Source organism: Rhinatrema bivittatum, chromosome 16 (assembly GCF_901001135.1).
Source record: "Rhinatrema bivittatum chromosome 16, aRhiBiv1.1, whole genome shotgun sequence".
Classification (NCBI taxonomy): Eukaryota; Metazoa; Chordata; class Amphibia; order Gymnophiona; family Rhinatrematidae; genus Rhinatrema; species Rhinatrema bivittatum.
Window position 1 is genome coordinate 814,654 of NC_042630.1, and position 22,233 is coordinate 836,886.

The window sequence follows — 22,233 nt, forward strand, 5'->3', positions numbered from 1 at the left end:
CAGGAAGGAAAGTTAGCAGGTAAGAAACAATTTTCCTTTCCCTGTACCTACCCGGATCAGTGCAGAGTCCTGGGATGTACCAAAGCTTCCCTAAGCTGGGTGGGACCTGGAGAGTCCTGTCACCAACCCCAGGGGCCTGGACATCTAAACTTTGTCTCCATCTGCTGGCAGGGAGGCAGAACCCCGGCGTCTGCACTGATCTGGGTACATACAGGAGTCGCTCTTCACTTCTCTGTTCATTTTTTTTAATTTTGGGGGCAGGGGGAGCTTCTGCTGCACGCACACATTTCTTAGATCCATAAATTTGTGAAAAGTTACTTTGAAAACATTTATGAAGCCTGAACTGCCTCCTTAGGAAAGAAACAAACGTGTTGCATGCCTGCACTTGTCTGAGCAGTCACCTGGGTCACCCAGCACCGCCACACCCGCTATTCATGGAGGAGTCCAGCACATCGACACTGGCAGAGCAAAGCAAGCCCTGCCCACAGCCTGTCCTCTCCCTCCTCCCCACTCACCCCATTCCTGCAGCCTCTCTCCCTCCTCCCCACTCACCGCATTCCTGCAGCCTGTCCTCTCCCTCCTCCCCACTCACTGCATTCCTGCAGCCTGTCCTCTCCCTCCTCCCCACTCACTGCATTCCTGCAGCCTGTCCTCTTCCTCCTCCCCACTCACTGCATTCCTGCAGCCTGTCCTCTCCCTCCTCCCCACTCACTGCATTCCTGCAGCCTGTCCTCTCCCTCCTCCCCACTCACTGCATTCATGCAGCCTCTCTCCCTCCTCCCCACTCACTGCATTCATGCAGCCTCTCTCCCTCCTCCCCACTCACCGCATTCCTGCAGCCTCTCTCCCTCCTCCCCACTCACCACATTCCTGCAGCCTCTCTCCCTCCTCCCCACTCACCACATTCCTGCAGCCTGTTCTCTCCCTCCTCCCCACTCACCACATTCCTGCAGCCTGTTCTCTCCCTCCTCCCCACTCACCACATTCCTGCAGCCTCTCTCCCTCCTCCCCACTCACCACATTCCTGCAGCCTGTCCTCTCCCTCCTCCCCACTCACCACATTCCTGCAGCCTGTCCTCTCCCTCCTCCCCACTCACCACATTCCTGCAGCCTGTCCTCTCCCTCCTCCCCACTCACCACATTCCTGCAGCCTGTCCTCTCCCTCCTCCCCATTCACCACATTCCTGCAGCCTGTCCTCTCCCTCCTCCCCACTCACCACATTCCTGCAGCCTCTCTCCCCTCCTCCCCACTCACCACATTCCTGCAGCCTGTCCTCTCCCTCCTCCCCACTCACCACATTCCTGCAGCCTCTCTCCCTCCTCCGCAAGCCCTGCCCACAGCCTGCCCTCTCCCTCCTCCCCACATTCCTGCAGCCTGTCCTCTCCCTCCTCCGCAAGCCCTGCCCACAGCCTGCCCTCTCCCTCCTCCCCACTCACCACATTCCTGCAGCCTCTCTCCCTCCTCCCCACTCACTGCATTCCTGCAGCCTCTCTCCCTCCTCCGCAAGCCCTGCCCACAGCCTGCCCTCTCCCTCCTCACCACATTCCTGCAGCCTGTCCTCTCCCTCCTCCGCAAGCCCTGCCCACAGCCTGCCCTCTCCCTCCTCCCCACTCACCACATTCCTGCAGCCTGTCCTCTCCCTCCTCCCCACTCACTGCATTCCTGCAGCCTGTCCTCTCCCTCCTCCGCAAGCCCTGCCCACAGCCTGTCCTCTTCCTCCTCCCCACTCACTGCATTCCTGCAGCCTGAAGCTCCTTTGATTTTGAACACTTCAGAACAAGCCTCTTAAAATCTCAGCAGTAATTTTAATTACATTCATCATAAAACAGAGATACACATGGCAACGCAGAAAGGGAAGTCCCTGCGCACTGCCAACGCAGGCCCCTCCCCTTCACAATAAAAAAGAGGCGACATTGGGAAGATTATAAATAGGGTCATAAAAAGCGTACATGAATAAAATCCCTCCCAAACCAGCTTAAAACACAAAATAGAAAGGTGGGCTCTCCAGGAGCCCTTACTTCCTGCGGGCCGTTCGTGCAGAAGTACGACGGATCGGCGTGGTGTTCTTTGGGGTTTCACTTTCACTCATCTCTGCTTCCAAGTCTGTGGAGAGAAATGAGGACAGCCTGTGAAGAAGAGAATCCCACTACTGCCACCAATCTAAGGACAGAAAAGCCCCCACCAGTCTTCCCCAGGAGACTGGTGGACACTCCCATGACATTAAGTACCTTCGTCCTCTTCCTCCTCACTGGAGAAGGACATCACTTGCTTACGAACAGGCCGTTTCCGTTGCGTCTCCCTCGGTGTCACAAAGTTACCATCGCTTCCACCATTAACGATGCTTAGGGGCTGGCGCTTTCCTGAGATATAACAGGAAGGAGAAAGATACAGGTCAAGAGAGAAAGGATGTGGACCAGTGTCCCTTCCCATCCGCAGATCCATTTCCTCCTTCTCACCGGCTACACATTTCTTTCTTGGTTTCTCTGAAGGGCGCATCAGTGGCAGGTCAGCAGGTCCCTCCATGTTTTCCATTCCCCGGTCATGGCAAGAAGCAATCTTCTGCTCAAATTCATCAATCAAAGCCTGGAGAAGAGAAAGAAAAGAAAAAAATGAAAGATCAGGTCTGAGAAACGCTTAGTACCACACCAGAGGCTCATTCCAGCTCAACACCGCAGAGCACATCCTCAACGCCAGAAAGACACCACCATTTCCCCTCCACTTTCATAGTTCCCTCCCTGAGAGCAGCGGATCTCCTCACTATCCCACCCCACCACTCCTAACCTTGAACTCGGGCTTGGCCCCTCGGCGCATCCTGCCCACAACAGTGGTGAATGAATTGTAAACTCCCTCCTCACTCAGCTTGTCCCCAAAACACTCAAAGGTTTCCTGCATTTTGCGTAGGCCACGTTCGGAGATGGGCAGGAGAGTCAGGCAGTGTGCGAGGTCGCGCCATTGTCGCTCTGACCTGGAGAGAAAGCAATTTTGATAACTCTCAAACAGACTTGTCAGGCCAATAAAGTTTTTGAATCTCGAAAGAAGGAACAGAGCAGGCCTGACCCCACACACCTGGCAGTGCGGAACCTCTGACACAGCTTCTCTACCAGGTTCTCCGTTTGCTTCTCCTTTGTTATGTAGGACAGCAATTGTCTGTGGGAGGAGAGAGGGTTCAAACATCATCCACCTTAGCCTGGCACCCCCCCCCCCCCCTCTGCACGATGCTCCTGGTTCCCTACCTCATGATTCGCTGGAACACGTCCTCTCCCACACCACACTCTGAGTGCGACAGTCGGCTTATGATGTCTGGCAGCAGATTGTACACAGCATTTCCCTGCAGGCAGAGGCATGCGACAGGGTCACTGGAGAGGCCCAGCAAAAACTTTGGGTCTTGCTCACCCCTTGATTCCCTCCACCTATGTACCTTATTAGCAAGCTCATGAAAGAAGTTGCGTGCTAGTCCTGCAATCTCCTCATCAGGATCATTGAGCAAAACGGCCATCTCGCTGATCTGACCTTTCACCTTTACCAAGTCTTTGAGAATAAGGTGCGTCATCACCAGGCTAGCAGTCTTCCTGACACTACGAGAAGGGTCCCGCAGCCTAGGAGAGATGGAGAGAGAGGTCTTCAGGCTCACCTGCTGTACTGGGGGACAGAGAGGAGGGCCTGTGCCACAATCTCTCCTCCTATCCTGCTGTATAGTGCGTGCATGTTGCACTCTCTCCCACTATCCCCTCAAGCTTGCAGACTTATTTTAACTTGACAAATAATTGAAAGAAAGAAATCATCCATGAAGACAAAGTACACACTAGGAAACATAGAACATAATTACAAAAACATATAAAAGCATACAACTCTAATAATGAGAAATAAAATCGTGCCTGATAAATCTCCTGTCCTTGAATCCTGCCATACCAGTCCAAACAGTGAAATTTAAACTTACCTGTTAATTTTCTTTCCTTTAGTCCTGCCAGACCGGTGCAGAAAGGAAAGTTGGTCCTTACCTGCTAATTTTCATTCCTGAAATACTACAGATCAGTCCAGACAAGTGGGTTTCTTCATCCCTGCCAGCAGATGAGGCAGAGGACAAAGCTTTGGGATACTGCCACCTGCAGTCCCCTCGGTATTGACCGTACCCAAGCCAAGATAATTTAAAAAACAGGGCGAACTAAAATCCCCCGGGATGGATAACCCTGAACTGGATAGCCACCAAGCGAAGTATCTACAACCTCCAGTTACACTTTGGAAAACTCCAGAAAATGAACAATTTTAACAAATTCTTATGAACACACTGGCCTAGCAGCAGGACAAGCCATCTTTCGGCAGCAACGCTGAGGGAGGGCTTCTGGACTGATCTGTGGTATTACAGGAACAAAATTTAGCAGGTAAGAACCAATTTTCCTTTCCTGAACAAACCCAGATCAGTCCAGACAAGTGGGATGTACCAGAGGGCCCCTAGACTGGACGGGAACCCGAAAGACCCAATCTCAGCACACTCTTACCGAATGACAACGCCTCCGGCGCGCCCACAGAACCACTTGAGTGTGAACAGAATGAGCTTTAAGACCCACTGGAACTGCGCGGCTCTTACAAACATAGGCCAAGCTAATAGTTTCCTTCAACCAGCGGGCCAAAACAGCTTTGGACGCTTTATCCCCTTTCTTTGCGCCACCGAACAAAACAAATAAACAGATGATCAGATCGTCTGAAAGAATTCGTGACCTTCAATTAGTACAACAGGACTCGCCTTACATCCAAGGGATGGAGATCCCTACCCATTGAAGGATCTCGAGACCAGTCCAGAAACCCCAGCAATTCCACTGTCTGATTCACATGGAAGACAGAGGCCACCGTACGTAAAGAAACCTTGTCATTGGAAATTCGCAGGAGAGAGACACGGCAAGAAAGGACTTGTAGCTCCAAGATTCGCCTGCCCGAGCAAATGGCAACTAAAGACTAACTTCAAGGTAAGTACCTTTCAAAGAAGCGCGACCCAAAGGTTCAGAGAGCCTCACAGAAAACTCGCAACACCAAACTGAGATTCCACTCTGGACACACGTTCCATAGAGGGGGATGCAGATGCTCAACACCCTTCAGAAAACGCATGACATCAGGATGAGAGGCCAAAGGCTTGCCCTGTACCTTACCCCTGAGACCCAGGGCCGAAACCTGTACCTGAAGCGAGCTATAAGCTAAACCTTTGGACAAGCCCTGCTGCAAAAAAGGACAAAATGTGCGAGATTGAAACCAGGAATGGAGCTACACTCTGCTGACCACACCAGGTCTCAAAAACCATCCATACCCTAGAATACACAATGGAAGTCACAGGGCGTCTAGCCTGAAGAAGGGTAGAAATAACCAGCTCTGAATAACCCTTCAGGCATAATCGCTGCCTTTCAAAAGCCAGGCCGTGAGACAGAAGTGATCTGCCCACTCCGAAAATATGGGTCCTTGGCGAAGCAATCCCTGCAAGTGAGTCAGCCACAGAGGTTTGTCCACTGCCAGATGATCAAGATCGGAGAACCACGTACGACGCGGTCACTCTGGCACCACCAGAACCTGGATAGCTTCTATACACCTGAGCACTCATGCTATGAGGGGCCAAGGAGGGAAGGATCCCCATAGACCATGGGCACACCAGAGCATAGAGTCCCACCGACCTGGTCTCTCAACTGTGACTGAAGAACGTTTCTGTCTTGGCATTGGCCCGTGTTGCCATGAGGTCCAGCTGAGGGCACAAATGTGATTTCAGGCTTCCAGGGTCAGTTCTCACTCCCCCAGATCCAACTGTTGTCGGCTGAGATAATTCGCTTCTACGATGTCTACTCCTGCAACGTGGGAGGCTGCCATGCCCTCGAGATGAAGCTCCGCCAACACAAACAAGAGCTGTATCTCTCAAGCCACAGCGGGACTCTTGGTTCCTCCTTGTTGGTTGATGTAAGCTACCATTATCACATTATCCGAAAACACTCTCACCATCTGACCGTGGACCAAAGGAAGAAACACCTGGAGAGCCCTGCGTGCCGCCCGTGTCTCCAAAAGATTTATGGACAAGGACTGCTCTGACCAAGCAAAAGCCCTCAGCCGACCTGCCCAGACACACCGCTCCCCAGCCCGAGACTGGCATCTGTGGTTACCACCACCAACTCCGGGACTTCAAGGGGCATTCCTTTCTTCAAATTGCTCCCAGACATCCACCACGCTAGGCTGGATCTGGCCTCTCTCAGAAGAAGCAAGGGAAGAAAGTGCTGTTCCGACAGGGGGTTCCAGCAGGATAATAACGCCTTCTGCAGTGGGTGCATATGAGCGAATGCCCATGGAACCAGCTCCAACGTTGAGGCCATTGAGCCCAGGAACATAAAGAACATAAAACATAAAAAGAACATAGGACCTGCAAGTAATCCCAGACCTTATCTGATCCTATTGCTTGACCACCCTGTCGGTTATCAGGAACACTGCCCTGCTGAGTACTGAACCGAGCCAACAAGTATTCCAGGGATTGAGAAGGCACCAGGTGACTTTTTGCTAAATTGATGACCCAGCCCAGTGATTCCAGAAGAGACATCACTCTGTGCACTGAACACGAGCACTACTCCTGCGTCTTAAGAACATCAGAAATTGCCATGCTGGGTCAGACCAAGGGTCCATCAAGCCCAGCATCCTGTTTCTAACAGAGGCCAAACCAGGCCACAAGAACCTGGCAAGTACCCAAACACTAAGAAGATCCCATGCTACTGATGCCAGTAATAGCAGAGGCCGTTCCCTAAGTCAGCTTGATTAATAGCAGTTGATGGACTTCTCCAAGAACTTAACCAAACCTTTTTTAAACCCAGCTACACTAACCATATCCTCTGGCAAGAAATTCCAGAGCTTAATTGTACGTCGAGTGAAAAATAATTTTCTCCGATTAGTCTTAAATGTGCTACTTGCTAACTTCATGGAGTGCCCCTTGTCCTTCTATTATCCGAAAGTATAAATAACCGTTCCACATCTACTCGTTCAAGACCTCTCATTATTTTAAAGATCTCCATCATATCCCCCCTCAGCCAACAGCCCTAACCTCTTCAGCCTTTCCTCATACAGAGAAGGGCAACCAAAATGATATGAGGGATGAGGAAAGGCTGAAGAGTTTAGGGCTGTTCAGCTTGGAGAAGAGATGGCCGAGGGGGGAAATGATAGAGGTCTTTAAGATCATGAGAGGTCTTGAACGAGTAGATGTGAATTGGTTATTTACACTTTCGAATAGAAGGACTAGGGGGCATTCCATGAAGTTAGCAAGTAGCACATTTAAGACTAATCTGAGAAAATTCTCTCACTCAACGCACAATAAAGCTCTGGAATTTGTTGCCAGAGGATGTGGTTAGTGCAGTTAGTGTAGCTGGGTTCAAAAAAAGGTTTGGAGAAGTTCTTGGAGGAGAAGTCCATTAACTGCTATTAAATCAAGTTTACTTAGGGAATAGCCACTGCTATTAATTGCATCAGTAGCATGGGATCTTCTTAGTGTTTGGGTACTTGCCAGGATTGGCCTCTGTTGGAAACAGGATGCTGGGCTTGATGGACCCTTGAGATCTGACCCAGTATGGCAATTTCTGATGTTCTTGTTTGATGGCGACTGTTGAATGTGAAGGTGGATCGCTTCTTCAGTCGCAGAAGGGAGCATGGAGCGGATGCTCTTGTCCTTTCGTGGCCCCGTGACATTCTCCTCCTACGTCTTTCCTCCATGGCCACTAGTGGGCAAGGTCTTAAGAAGAATAGAGACCCACCAAGGGTCGTTTATCCTCAACTTCGGAGTGGCCACAGAGGCCGTGGTTCGCAGACCTGGTCAACTTAGTGGTGGACGGCCCGCTTCGTCTCAGTCATCTTCCGAATCTACTACGGCAAGGTCCAGTATTTTTCGACCAGGCGGCTCGTTTTTGCCTAGTGGCCTGGCTCATGAAAGGAAGTAGTTAAGGAAGAAGGGTTACCCTGATGCGGTCACGTAAGACCTCTCCTTCGCTCACGTACGTTCAGGTCTAGAAAGTTTTCGATTCTTGGTGTAGCGGTTTGGAAGTTTCTCCACGTCACACCTCCATAGTTCTTATACTTGCCTCCTTACAGGAAGGGTTGAAAAACGTTTTGGCGTTCAGTTCTCTCAGGGTCCAGGTTGCAGCCCTGGGCTGTTTACGGGGAGAGACTGACAGAGCACCCCTAGCAGCCCATCCTGACGTAGTGTGTTTTCTGAGGTGTGCCAAGCACTTGAACCCTCCAGTTCGAGTGGTTTGTCCTTCTTGGAGTCTGAACCTGGTTCTCTGGGTGTTGTGCGGACTTTCCTTTTGAACCCCCTCAAACGGGCCACTTTGAAGGAGCTAAAGCTCAAGACTGTCTTTCTAGTGGCTATCTGCTCGGCAAGGCGAATATCTGAGCTTCAAGCGCTGTCTTGTAGGGAACCTTTTCTTTGGTTTTCAGATTCGGGGGTGTCTCTTAGAACGGTACCGTCATTTCTGCCAGCAGTCTGGACTGATCCGGGTAGGTACAGGGAAAGAAAACTTGGTTCTTACCTGCTAATTTTCGTTCCTGTAGTACCACGGATCAGTCCAGATGCCCGCCCGGGGAGGAAGAAAATTTTCAGTGGGGAGAGTCCGCTCGAATTCATTTCTTTTCTCTTCACTACGCGAATGAGTTCAATTTTTCAGAGTGCTCCTGTCATGTACATAGTTTGTCACATTCCATTTCCCAGTTTTGATCTAACCATTGGATTTGAATGTGATGTTTGGTTGCAAAATTCATTAGTTCTTATCTACTTTGACACGGTTTATACTGAAGGGATCGCAGGTGGCCCTTCAAGTTTTTCTCTGTCTCCATCTGCTGGGTTTTGCCTCCCCTCCAGCAGTCTGGACTGATCCGTGGGACTATAGGAACGAAAATTAGTAGGTAAGAACCAATTTTCCTTTCCTATTCAAACCCTAGATCAGTCCAGACAAGTGGGTTTTGCACCCCTACCAGCAGATGGAGGCAGAGAGAAAAGCTTTTGAGACTGCTACATATTAGAGCATGGCACCTGCAGTCCTCAATATTTCTCTGTCTCTAGCAGATGGTAGAAGTGCAATCCTGCAGTCTGGAGTTAAAATAAAAATAAGAGGAGAAGAAGAATATATTACAGAAGAGAGAAGGAGAATTAGCTCCCCGAGGTGTTAGATGCCTTCGTGGGCCATCCCTCTGGTAAAGCTGGGTTGATTATCCCTGGCGAACTAGACCTGAAGCATCCATTTACAGACAGGCTGTAAGGGAGGTGAGAAAGGAAACACACTCCCCAGCCGGGCCCTGCTGACTTCTCCCTGTCTGAACTTTTTTTTTTTTTTTTTTTTTTTTTTTTTTAAAGGAGCAGCTGTGGTTCCTATAACCATAGGAAACTGAAACATGGTCAAATCTTTTGGTGCCTGGCAGCAGCCATGCCACAGTATTTTGAAGCAGCTGGAGTTATCTGGAACTGTGCCATGCGTTGTCCCTGGAAACCCATGGTACAATGAATTACAATAGTCCAACCTGCTTGCAATTACAGAATGAACCACCATAGCAAGTTCGTTTGTTGATAAATAAGGGGAAAGTTGCCTAACAAACAGAAAGAAGCATACATCACTGACAAAATCTGAGTATCAGCCAGTTTTATCCCCAAACTCACTATTACCTACCTTGGACACAGTGGTATTGTCAGAACCTATACTTTCTCGGGCTCTCCTGGCATACAGTGGGAGGCCATGCCTTACTCACTCACACTCACCTAGCATACAGGTATGGCGTCCAGGGCTCAATCATGTTGGGGAAGCGCATGGACAGGTCTCCAACAGCAATCATGATGTTAGAGCGAAGACAGGGATGTGGAGATTTTTCCAGCATAGTGAAAAGAAGACGTAGGTGGGAGTCACAGAAATCAGCACTGAGAAAAAAGTAGAATCTGACATAAGACTGCTGCAGGGGAGAGCAAATAAGAGAGGAAGACACCCATCACACAACACTACAGAGGGAAATCAAGGATAAATGTAATCTTACCGGATAATTTACTTTCCTTGGATCCTGCCATATCAGTCCAGACAAGTAAGTTATGCCTCCCCACCAGCAGGTGGAAACAGAATACTATAAGTCTTCCACTGTATCAGAGTACATGAGCCGATGCAGCAATTAACCTTGCCCCTAAACCCCCCCCCCCCCCTGGCAGCGGGCACCCTTTAGAAAAGTAAGTCGACTCGACCGCTTCCTTCAGCCCCTGCACAATTGTAGCCTTAGACGACTTATTTCCCTTCTCTGGACCACTCCACAGTACAAAGAGGTGATAAGATCTACAAAGAGGAGATGTGATCTATGGAAATCATAAGTGACCTTTAGATACCTCAATGATGCATTCTTCCAATCTAAGAGCTTAAGCTCCCTTACATGAGGCGTAAGGGAATCCAAATCCATAAAAGCTGGAAGCTCTACTGTCTAAGATGGAACGCCGAGACTACTTCAGGCAGAAGAGAAGGCACCATACATCAAGATACCTGTAAGAAGGGATCTCAACACAACAGCACCTGAAGCTCCTAAATTCTCCTGGCTGAACAAATAGAAACCAAGATAATCACTTTAAGAGTCAAGTCTTTAACTGTAGCTCTCTTTAGTGGTTCAAACAGCCTCACACAATCCTCTAAAGACTAGATTCAGATTCCAACAAATGTTCTGCACCTGAGGACACAAGTTCTTAGCTCCCTGAAGGAACCATAGAACAACCCGATGTGCGGACAGAGGATGTTCCTTGCACCTTATCCAGGAGACAACCCAATGTCGCTACCTGGACACTCAGAGTTAAAGGCCAGTCCCTTGACCAGAATCTCTGTAGAAAAGCCAAAATATGCAACACTGTCAGTCAACAGCAGCCCAGGACTCGAAGATCTTCCAAATTCACACATACGTCAAGGATGTAGAAGGTGGAAATAAACACTTTGGAATATCCCCTTCATCTCAGTTGTCTCTTCTCAGAAGCGAACCCGCATGACAGAAGTGAGCTGCCTGACCCAGAACTACTGTGCCCTGGTGGAAAACAGTTGACCAATGTCCGAACCTCAGAGGCCCATCTATGGTCATGTTGATCACATCTGGGAAGCATGGTCGATTTGGCCATTTTGGAGCTACCAGATCATGTTGCCTGGATGTTTCTCTATCCACCGTAATCTCTGCTCAGATTTTTCTGGTTTTCATAGGGCTGTCTTGCTGAGTCTGTTGGCTCAGACCCTGAACAAGCTTAGTGAGGCCGGAGGTGAATTTTAAGGTAAGCATTCTGTTTCTTTTTTCCCCTGTATCCAATTCAAGAGATATTGGATTTAAAAAAGGAAAATGCAGCTCTCAAGGTTCCCCGTTTCCTTATGGAAACAGAGGTCTGTCATAGTGGCAGTACACAAGGGAGAGTTCTTGGAATCTCTTGCCTTGAAAGATGCATATCTACACATGGCCATCAGGCCGAAGCACCAGAGATTCCTGAGGTTCATGGTCCTAAGGGAACATTTTCGGTTTTGAGCCCTTCCCTTTGGCTGGCGAAGGCCCAATATACCTTCACCAAGGTGATGGTGGTGAGGGCAGCTGCATTGCAAAAGGTGGGTGTGTTGGTGTATCCATATCTGGATGACTGGCTTATTCTTGCGAAATCAAATGACCTCTGTTGACAATCAGTACAAAAGGTATCGATGCACATCTGTAGATGTGTTTCTACCCATCCCATAAGGAGGTCTATCTCCTGTGACACTTTCTGACTCTTGGTTCCACCCTGGCGGTTGATGTAGGCTACCATCGTTGCATTGCAGAGTGTGGCTGAATTGTAGATATGCCAATCCTACTGCCCGTGCTTCCAGGCGGTTGATGTTCCAGAGGGCCTCTTCTTCGGTCCAATGCCCCTGGGCCGACAGACTTGCGTCTGTCGTGAGGACCAGCCAATTCAGCGAGAACAGGAGCACACCCCTGCTCAGATGAGCTTTCTGCAGCCACCATTGGAGCCGAGAACATACGCCCATGGGCAAGTGGAGGTGAACCGAATAGTCTTGAAACTGTAGGTTCCAATGTAACAGCAGTGAGCCCTTTCCCACAGTCTTCCAGAGTTGCCGCCAAACAGAGAACTTTGAGATAGCTCCACACCATCGGGCGTATCGTGCTCATCAGCTGATGCACCTGGGATCATCTTCATTATCCGCGTGGTCGGAAGGAAAACCTTGCCCTGCTTGGTGTCAAACCGGACTCCCAAACATTCCAAGGGCTGGGAAGGCTTGAAACTGCTCTTTCAAGGTTACAACACAACCGACTTCCTGAAGCAAGAAGGTGACCCTGTTGGTCATCCGGAGACTCTTCCACGGACTTGGCCCGGATCAACCAGTCGTCCAAGTACGGGTGCACCAGGATTCCCTCTTTTCTCAATACTACCGCTATGACCACCGTAATCTTGGAAAATGTTTTGGGGGCAGTGGTTAGGCCAAAGGACAGAGCCCGGAACTGATAATGGCGACCTAGTACCGCAAAGCGTAGGAAACAATGGTGTTCTTGACAGATTGGAATATGTAGGTAGGCCTCGGATAGGTCCAGGGAGGTTAAGAACTCTCCTGATTGTACGGCCATTATCACGAAGCATAATGTTTCCATGCGGAAATCATTCACTCCTAGATGTTTGATGACACTCTTCAGGTCCAGGATGGGGCGAAAGGAACCTTCCCTTCTTGGGTATGATGAAACAGATGGAATAACACCCCGTATTTTCCTGGGGCGCAGGTACTGGGATTATAGCCCTCATCCCGAGGAGCCTTCAAAGAGTAATCTCCACTGCCTGCTTCTTGAGCTGGGAGTGGCAAAGAGACATCCTGAATATGTCCCGATGAGTGATGTGAAATTCCAGTGCATATCTTTCTTGTAGGACTTCCAATACCCATTTGTCTGAAGTGATCTCGACCCACCGCTGGTAGAAGGACAGTCGACCCCCTAGCTCCTTGTTCCGACAGTAGGTTGGCAAAATTTCACTGGGGGGTTTGGGACGAACCTAAACCCGAGCCCGCCCCTCTCTTGGGCTGTTGACTATGAACGGACTAAGACCTCTCAAAGGGCCGAGATTTCTGAAATGTCCCCGTAGGAGCAAAAATGCTGGGAGCCCCTGGATCGGCCTCTCATAGGCGAGGGGTGCTGTAACTGCTTCCTCTTATCTTCCAGTAGCCGCAGGACTGGGGATTCACCACATTTACTGGCCAGCTTTTCCAATTTGCTTCTGAAAAGGAGAGATCCTTTAAAGGGCATCTTTGTGAGATTGGCCTTGGAGGTTGCACCTGCCAACCAATTCCGCAGCCATAGCTGTCTTCTGGCTATCACTGAGGTCACTCCTCTGGCTGAAGAACAGACTAGAACCGAACCTATGTCTGCTAAAAAGGCGGCAGTGGGTTCCATAACTGCTCTGGAATTCACTCCTGAGTCATCCACCTCCTGAGAGAGGAGCAGGCATGAACAAGTTACCAGGGCACAACAAGAAGCAATCTGCCAGGACATTGCTATTGCATCAAAGGCTTGTTTAAGGATGGACTCCATCTGTCTATCGTGTGCATCCTTTAAGGCCGCTCCTCCCGCCACTGGGATAGTTTTATTTGAAGAGTTTTATATACCGTTATTCGGAAAAGCCATCATAACGGTTTACATAGTGAACAAATATATCAAAGGAAATTTTGAAATATTATAACAAAGTGAACATTACAGTAAAACATAGAATAACAATTCTAGGAAGTAATGTAAGGATGGAGGAGGAGGGAAATGAGTTAGATAGTAAGTTATAGTTCTTCAATCAATTGAGAGTTGGTATGAGTAGATTATTGGGGGTCCGTGAAAAATTTGCGAAACAGTAATGTTTTTAGATCTTTTTTGAAGGTTTTTAAGTTGTGTTGAGTTCTCAGGTCTTCAGGTAGAATGTTCCAAAGATTGGGGGAAGCGATGGAGAAGGCTCTCTCTTGTTGATGTTAGATGAGCATCTTTGATGGTGGGGATTAATAAGAGGTTTGAGTTATTGGATCGTAGATTTCTTGAGGAGTTTTGAAGAGTTATGTTAAGGGTGTTTAGGCCTTGATGATCGTTGTTAAGGATTTTGTGGATGATAGTCATGGATTTGTAAGCAATTCATGCAGTGATAGGGAGCCAGTGAAGAGAGGATAAAATGGGTGTGATATGGTCATTTCTTTTTGTTCCAGTTAGTACTCTAGCAGCGGAGTTTTGAAGTTTTGGAGTGGTTTGAGGGAAGAGAAGGGTATTCCCATTAGTAGGGAGTCGAAGGTGGAGAAGATAAGAAGCTGAAGGACGGTTCTGAAGTCAGTGTTTAGAAATGGTTTAGGGTGTCTTAGGGTAAGGAGTCTGTGGTATCCTTCTTTGGTTCTTAAAGGATAGGTCTTTGTCGATAAAAATTCCAAGGATCTTTCAGACAATGTGACCATGGTGGCTTATATCAATTAGCAGAGCTCGGGAGGCACAACAGTTGATTCTTTGGGCGGAAAGTCACCTGGAGCGCATAGCTGCGTCCCACATAGCTGGGGGTCAAAAACGTTCAGGCAGACTTCTTGAGTCAAACTCAGTTAGACCTGGGCAAGTGGGAATTATCTGATTCCATGATACAATTCATTCGAGATCGGTGGGTGTCTCCTCTTGTGGATCTTATGGAGACTCCTCAAAATGCCAAAGCATTTTGTTTCTTCGGTCATAGACGTCAGCACGGGGCCGAAGGAGTCGACGTGCTGGTTCTGCCTTGGCCACAAGGGTCCTTCTCTATGTCTTCCCCTCCTGACTATTAGTGGGCAAGGTGTTGTGTCGCGTAGACAAACATCGCGGAGAGATGGTATTTGTTGAATGGAGTGGCTGTGGCATCCGTGGTTTGCAGATCTGATCAACCTGGCAGTGGATGGACTGATTCGCTTCAGGCATCTGGAGGGTCTCCTTCGCAGGGCCCCATATTTTCCAACCAGGCCACTCACTTTTGTCTAGCGGCATGGCTTTTGAGAGGTGAAGGTTAAGGAGTAGAGGTTATCCCGAAACTGTCATAACCACCTTATTGCAAAACCAGAAGAAAGTCCACGAATATGGCTTATATTAGAGTATGGAAGGTGTTTGATTCCTGGTTCGCTACTCATGGAGTACGACCGCTCAAGTCCTCCGTTCTGGACATTTTATCTTTTCTTCAAGACGGTTTCGCTAAAGGCTTGTCTCCTAGCTCTCTTAGAGTGCAGGTGGCGGCCTTGGGCTGCCTTCATGGTAAGATTGAGGGTTCCGCTATTTCCGCTCATCTGGATGTTGTTAGGGTCCTTAGAGGAGCAAAGAATTTGTGTCCTCCAGTTAGAAGTGTTTGTCCATCCTGGAACCTTAATCTGGTCCTATGAGGTTTGTGTGCGGCTCCTGTTGAGCCCCTGCGGAGAGCGTCACTGAAGGACTTGACTTGCAAAGTGGGGTTTCTTGTCACTATATGCTTGGCTAGAAGATTTTCGAACTTGCTAGCTTTGTTCTGTCAAGACCCCTTCCTTCAAATTTCGAGTTCAGGGGTTTCGTTAATGACAGTGCCTTCTTTTTTGCCGAAAGTAGCTTCCACATTTCATGTGAACCAGACAGAGGAGCTTCCAGCCTTTCCATTGGTAGATGCATCCACTCCACATGCAAAGGAGCTCAAGCGGTTAGATGTTCGGTGAGCTCTATTGAGCTATCTCGAGGTGACGAATGATTTCAGGAGGTCCAACCACCTTTTTGTTTTGTGGAGCAGCACGAAGCAAGGTTTCAAAGCTTCTAAGGCTACTATTGTGCATTGGTTGAAAGAGGTAATTGGGTCCACATATTATAGGAGGTCGTGAGATTCCAGATGGCTTACAGGCTCATTCTATGCGTTCGCAGCTGGTGTCTCCTCAGGAGATATGCAGGGCAGCGACTTGGAAGTCGCTACATACTTTTGCACGATGAAGCCCAAGGTGTACCTTCATTAAGAAAAAAGTGTTGTATGGCACACCGACCTCCACATAGCAGGCAGTGCAGACATGGAAAGGTCTCATATGGCCAGAAGAGCTAGGGAAGTAGTGAAAGCCCCACCTGCATCTCTTCCAAATGTTAAAAGAGGGGGCAGAGACATGCATGAATCTGCTCCCTCTATATACAAGAGAAGGAAGAAGTCAGTTTGGTGCAGGCAGCTGATCACCGTCTGGACCGATCCTGGTACTTACAGGGAACTTGGCTTCCAGAGCTCCTTCACATGCTGCTACTCCCAACACTAAGAGTGAGTTACATCCCATGCTCAGTGCACTCTCCCCATCTCACTCAGCTCGAGACAAGAGGCCAGGCCTCAGAGGAGGAGGAGGGAAAGAAGAGAAGGTGATATGTGTAGTGTGTATCTGACTATGCATGTTCTGCTGCTCATTAAATTACTGCACTAGGAAGAACAGGCATACACGATTACACACATTCTCAGAAAGGAGCCACTGCTGGCGTGTCTTGTTGCTGCGAAGTCCTGGCAGCAGAGCTGAGATGCTGATCTGGATCTGAGCAATAGGCAGTGGTGACTTTTCTATGGCACCACTCATCAGATCTGAAGGCGCACTGGTTAGGAAACACTGGGATAAGGGATCTGAGATCAGACATGGGATCACCAGGAAATCCCACCACACGGTGCCACATGGAAAGGACTCCATTACCTGATTAGCATGAATTTGGCAAGTGCAAGAGCCGCCGTGGTGAGGAGATTGGGATCACTGAATCGGCCAGGATTACTGCAGATCTTCAGGAGCAGGGGCACAAAGGTTGAGAGGCACTGCTGTCCTGGGGAGGCGGAAGCAATCTATTAGTTGACTGCAGAACAGAGAAGCAGCAGCGCTAGACTCATATAGAATTATGCTTACAGAAAGCAGGTGCACACCAAAAGCCACCCTTCCTATCTGAACATGCCACCAAAACCCTTATCCACTCCTCAGCTGCTCCCGCTTCAACTACTGTAGCCCGTCCCTCCTGATTACAATATCTACTCAAAATTCAGCTGCAAGACAATAACCCCTCTTCTCCAGTCACTACATAGCCTTCCATCTACTTCTATATACAATTCAAACTTCTGCTCGCCCTACAGCACTCATGTGACCCTTTCATGGTGCTTTTATCTATGCATAGGGAACTATCCATTTTCCTCTACCACCAACTCTCTGCTTTCCACCTTCATGTGCCTGTAAGAGCATCCTTCATCTGGTCCATCATGCTCCCTTCTCTGGCCAAATTCAAATCTTGCCTTTAAATTATAAGACCCTGGCTCTCCCCGATCATGACCACTGTAATAAATGAATTTCCCGAATCCTGACTAGATTGTATGCTTCAAGGAGCAGAGACAGTTTCTTGTGTACATCTTGTAGCGCTACAGAAAAGCTCAGGAGTTGTACAGGGCCTCTGCAGTCACTCACCCTCCAGGATCTCTGTGTCGCAGATCTTGCGAATGAGTTCAGCCTCTATGTCATCAGCAGAGGCCCCTACCAGCCCCAGTTCCTCCTCCATGGTGCTTTCATTTCCCTGTCAAGAGGCAGAGTTTGAATCAGCAGAGGAAGAGCAGACTCACACCCCCACACTCCCCTGCCCTGCTAAGATAGGAAAATTGGTTCTTACCTGCTAATTTTCGTTCCTGTACCACCACAGATCAGTCCAGACCTTCTGGGTTTTGCCTCCCTGCCAGTAGATGGAGACAGAGAAAGTTTTACTGACACTTAACCACGTGTGCCACCTGCAAGTCCTCAGTATTATTCTATACCCAAGCAAAACTCAAAAATTCCATATTTCTCCAAAAACTATCAAAACATCCAAATCATGAAAATACCCTCTGCTAAAAAACACAGAATGAGCGGACGACTCTCCCCCTCAATAGAATGGGCGGGTTTTGGACTGATCCGTGGTACTACAGGAACGAAAATTAGCAGGTAAGAACCAATTTTCCTTTCCCTGTTCGTACCTGGATCAGTGCAGAGTCCTGGGATGTACCAAAGCTTCCCTACACTGGGTGGGACCTGGAGAGTCCCCTCAAAGTACGCTTACACCAAACCTGCTAGCCTCTGGCGCCTGGATGTCCAGACCATAATGCCTGGAAAAAGTGTGCAACGACGTCCACGTAGCCGTCCTACACATTTCCTGAGGCGACAGCAGCTGACATTCAGCCCAAGAAGCAGACTGCGACTGCGTTGCGTGAGCTCTCAGACCCTGAGGCACTGACCAACCCACGCAAATTTATTTATTTATTTAATATACCGATATTCGTGAGACACATCATACCGGTTCACAATAAACTCATGGAGAAAAAGGAAATAGAAGTTACAAATAACCGGGAAAGGGGAGCAGAGGAGGAAAAGGGAGAGAGGGGGGGTAGGGAGAAAGCTAGAGCCTGAGGGGCGTGAAAAGCAAGAGTAGGAGAGAAAGGAGAAAAAGTGGATAGGAACTGAAATAACAGTCTTAACAATATCCTTAGTGGAATAACAGCATTAACAAAATCCTTACAAACTATTGTAACACCATCCTGCTTGGTCTCCCTTCATCACACACCAAACCACTTCAGATGGTTCAAAACGCCTCTGCCCGAGTACTCACTGACACCAGGAGAAGAGACCACATAACCCCTATACTAATGGGACTCCACTGGCTACCCATACACTTCAGAATAATCTACAAGGCAATTCTCACCATATACAAAAACATCCATCAACTAGCACCAATTGACCTAGGTTTCCCCCTCCGATTACACACTTCAACAAGACCGACAAGAGACGCATATAAAGGACTACTTCAAGTTCCCCCAGCCACAACCACCAAACACATTACGTTAAGAGAGCGGGCCCTCTCTACTGCTGGACCAACCTTATGGAACTCCATCCCCCAGATCTCAGAATGGAACGCAGCCTCTCAACCTTCAAGACAAGACTCAAGACCTGGCTGTTCAATCAGGCATTTCCTAACACCAACACGATTTAACTCCTAACAATCAAAACCCATCATCTTCAATTTCACTGTTATTTATGTTCTTTTCTTTTTCCTTTGCCAAGTTCTATTATCCCTGTTATATGTAACTGCTTTTTCTGCACTATGGTTTAAGTTTTAGTTTAATTGCACTCCTGTTCTATGTGAACCAGCACGATGGGACTATCAGTCTTGAATGCCAGTATATAAAAAACCTAAATAAATAAATAAATAAATAAATGAACGCCGAAACTACGGCCTCTTTCAGCATCTGTGCTACAGCAGCTTTTTGCCCTTTCTTAGCACCGCTCAAAAGTATGAAAAGATGATCGGAAACTCTGAAACCAATAGTGACTTCCAGATACCATAACAATGCTCGCTTCACATCCAGACATCTCAACTCCTTATCCAAGGCCAACCGTCCTATCCACATTTGGAAAGGCTGAAGAAAGGAAGGCACTGTATGCAACGGCTGGATCGCTAATCCTTAGAAAGGGCTTCCAGTTCCGAAATCCACCTAGCCAAGCAAATTGCCACCGGAAAAACAACTTTCAAAGTATGATTTACATCGGATGTAAGAATGTCGGTATATAAAAATTAAAAATAAATAAATAAGATCCTTTAAATTTGCCCTGCGCCCCACACAAAGCTTCAAGAACTAAGTTTAGGCGCCATGGAGGACAGATTTTTTGCACCGGACAAATGCTTGACCCCCTGCAAAAAACGTACACGTCCGGATGTACAGAGAGGCATCCCGTGCCCCTAGCCCCTAAGGCACCCCAAGGTGGCAACCTGCACCCTTAAGGAGTTAAAGGCCAAACCTTTTACCAAATCTTGCTTCAAAAAGGATAAAATGTGAACAATCGAGTCCTGGAGCCAGATCCACGTTGTGCTCCTTGCACCAAAATTCAGACTTTCCACACCTGCACATAGGTCAAGGAGGTGGAAATTTTCCTTGCTTGCAACAAAGTAGTAACATCCTCCGGGTACCCCTTATCTCTTAGGAGCTTCCTTTCAAAAGCCAAGCCGCAAGAGAGAAGCAACCGCCTGATCGAAAAATATAGGACCTTGACGTAGCAGGTTGGGAAGATGAATCTGACGTAGCAGGCCGTCCACTGAGAGATTGACTAAATCCGAGAATCACGGCCGATGAGGCCACTCTGGAGCTACCAGAATTACATGCCCCGGATGATGCTCTTCCCTTCGCAAGACTTTGCCCACCAGTGGCCACGGAGGAAACACATACGGGAGAATTCCCTGAGGCCATGAGAGCACCAAGGCATCAACTCCTGCCCCGTGCTCTCTCCTTCAACTGAAGAACCTCCGAGCCTTGGCATTCCTGCACATTGCCATGAGATCCATGAACAGTACTCTCCACCTTCAACAAATCAGGATCATAGCGTCCTCTGACAACTCCCGCTCCCCGGGATCCAACTGTTGGCTGCTGAGGAAATCTGCCTGGACATTGTCCAACCCCGTTATGAGGGAAGCTGCCAGCATCTCCAGGTGGCTCTCTGCCCAGCACACCAACTCTTGGGCATCCTGAGCCATTGGTCAACTCTTAGTACTGCCCTGTCTGTTAATGTAAGCCACCGCCATCACCCTGTCCAACAAAACTCTCACTGGCCTGCCCTGAACCAGAAGCAAGGTGGCCTGCAATGCTAGATGCACCACTCTCGTGGTCCATCAACCGTCTAGAGACAACGCCTTCTCCAGAGACCACTTGAGCCTGACAGACAGCCCCCCCCAACCAGATAGGCTGGCATTGGTTTTGACCACTATACAATTTGGAACCTCCAAGGCCATCCCATAGCTCAAATTGTCCCAACACAGCCACCAATCCAGACTTGAACTGGTGCTTTCCATACGAGGCAGGGGCAGATGAAATTGCTCCGAGACTGGATTTCACCTGGAGAGCAAGGCTGATTGAAGAGGCCGCAAGTGAGCGAACGCCCAAGGGACCAATTCCAAGGTGGAAGCCATAGACCCAAGCACCTGCAGATAATCCCAGAACATGCAGACCGCCCTGCTTAGCAGACAGCCAAATCTGCCCCTGGGTAAGAAAAACCTCCTGAGCCCGGTGTTGAAGTGCACTCCCAGAAATCCTAGAACCTGAGATGGTATTAACTGGCTCTTGTGCAAATTCACAACCCAGCCCAGGGACCGTGAGCGCTACAAACTACAGACACTGCCCAATGACAGAGTTCCTCTGACTTTGCGCAGATCAACCAGTTGTCCAAATAAAGGTGAACCAGGATGTCCTGCTGCCGAAGAGCTGCTGCTACCACGACCTCGGTGCCGCTGCCAATCCAAAAGGCAGAACATAAAACTGAAAATGGTCCCGAGAATCATGAACCTGAGAAACCTTTGATGGTCTGGATGAATCAGAATGTGGAGATAGGCCTTGGTCATATCTAGACAAGCCAAAAACTACTCTTTGTGCATAGCAGCGATCACCGACCTTAATGTTTCCATCCGAAAACGCAGAACTGACAGAAATACCTAGGGACTGCAGGTGGCACACAGGGTCATGTACAGTGTGACAGTGAAACTTTGTCTCCATCTGCTGGAAGGGAGGCAAAGCCCAGGAATCTGGACTGATCTGGGTACGTACAGGGAAAAGAAATAGACTGCCTCAGACCAAAAAGCAACCATGGAGCCTGCAGCCACCTGAGCGGCCTCGTGAAGGGGAGGGATCTGGACCACCAGATTTATACCCCACAGGCGCACAGGCCGAGTACACAAGGATCACCAACCCCCGGGCTCACCCGCTTCAACCGGACAGGGAAGAACCCACCAAGATTAAAAAAAAAAATAAAAAATCCCCAGAAGGCTCAAAAAGAAAAAAAAAAAAATTGCCCAGACTGCAGAACTACAGGTTTTGTACCCATCTACCATCTCCTGGAGACAGAGAAATACTGAGGAACTGTAGGTAGCACGTGTGGTTAAGTAGCAGTGTCAGTAAAACTCTGTCTCCATCTGCTGGCAGGGAGGCATAACCCAGGCGTCTGTACTGATCTGCGTACGTACAAGGAACTCCATATTCCCTGTCCCCTCACCTTGGCTTTCTTCCCTGCAACATCCTTGGCATCCTGTTCCTCTCTCATGACACGGCGTCTGCGGAGCTCGGAGCCAACGGAGCGCTCCAGGTGTACGAGCTGCTGCAATGCTGTGGCTCCTGCCAGGAACAGCAGGTGAACAAGCAAGAACGAGGGTAAAGCAGGGCCCAGATCAGAGGGGGCTGCAGCAGCAGGAACTGTAATCTCCGCCAATTC

The 22,233-nt window shown here is 48.8% G+C and overlaps 1 protein-coding gene across 3 annotated transcripts in view; it reads right to left on the reverse strand.

Annotated features, from left to right (window-relative positions):
• Window positions 1-1,786: 1,786 nt before the first annotated feature.
• Window positions 1,787-22,233, reverse strand: part of NCAPD2 (non-SMC condensin I complex subunit D2) — a 62,633-nt gene continuing 42,186 nt past the window's right edge. For all 3 annotated transcript variants that reach the window (XM_029580587.1, XM_029580586.1, XM_029580585.1), the window contains exons 22-32: window positions 22,018-22,232; window positions 17,425-17,530; window positions 16,675-16,798; window positions 9,753-9,908; window positions 3,420-3,597; window positions 3,235-3,329; window positions 3,068-3,148; window positions 2,783-2,966; window positions 2,458-2,584; window positions 2,230-2,361; window positions 1,787-2,104 (exon numbers count right to left, since the gene is read on the reverse strand). In XM_029580587.1, coding sequence (XP_029436447.1) covers window positions 2,016-2,104; window positions 2,230-2,361; window positions 2,458-2,584; window positions 2,783-2,966; window positions 3,068-3,148; window positions 3,235-3,329; window positions 3,420-3,597; window positions 9,753-9,908; window positions 16,675-16,798; window positions 17,425-17,530; window positions 22,018-22,232 — 1,487 coding nt within the window. In that variant the 3' untranslated portion in view covers window positions 1,787-2,015. The remainder of the gene's footprint in view (window positions 2,105-2,229; window positions 2,362-2,457; window positions 2,585-2,782; window positions 2,967-3,067; window positions 3,149-3,234; window positions 3,330-3,419; window positions 3,598-9,752; window positions 9,909-16,674; window positions 16,799-17,424; window positions 17,531-22,017; window position 22,233) is intronic.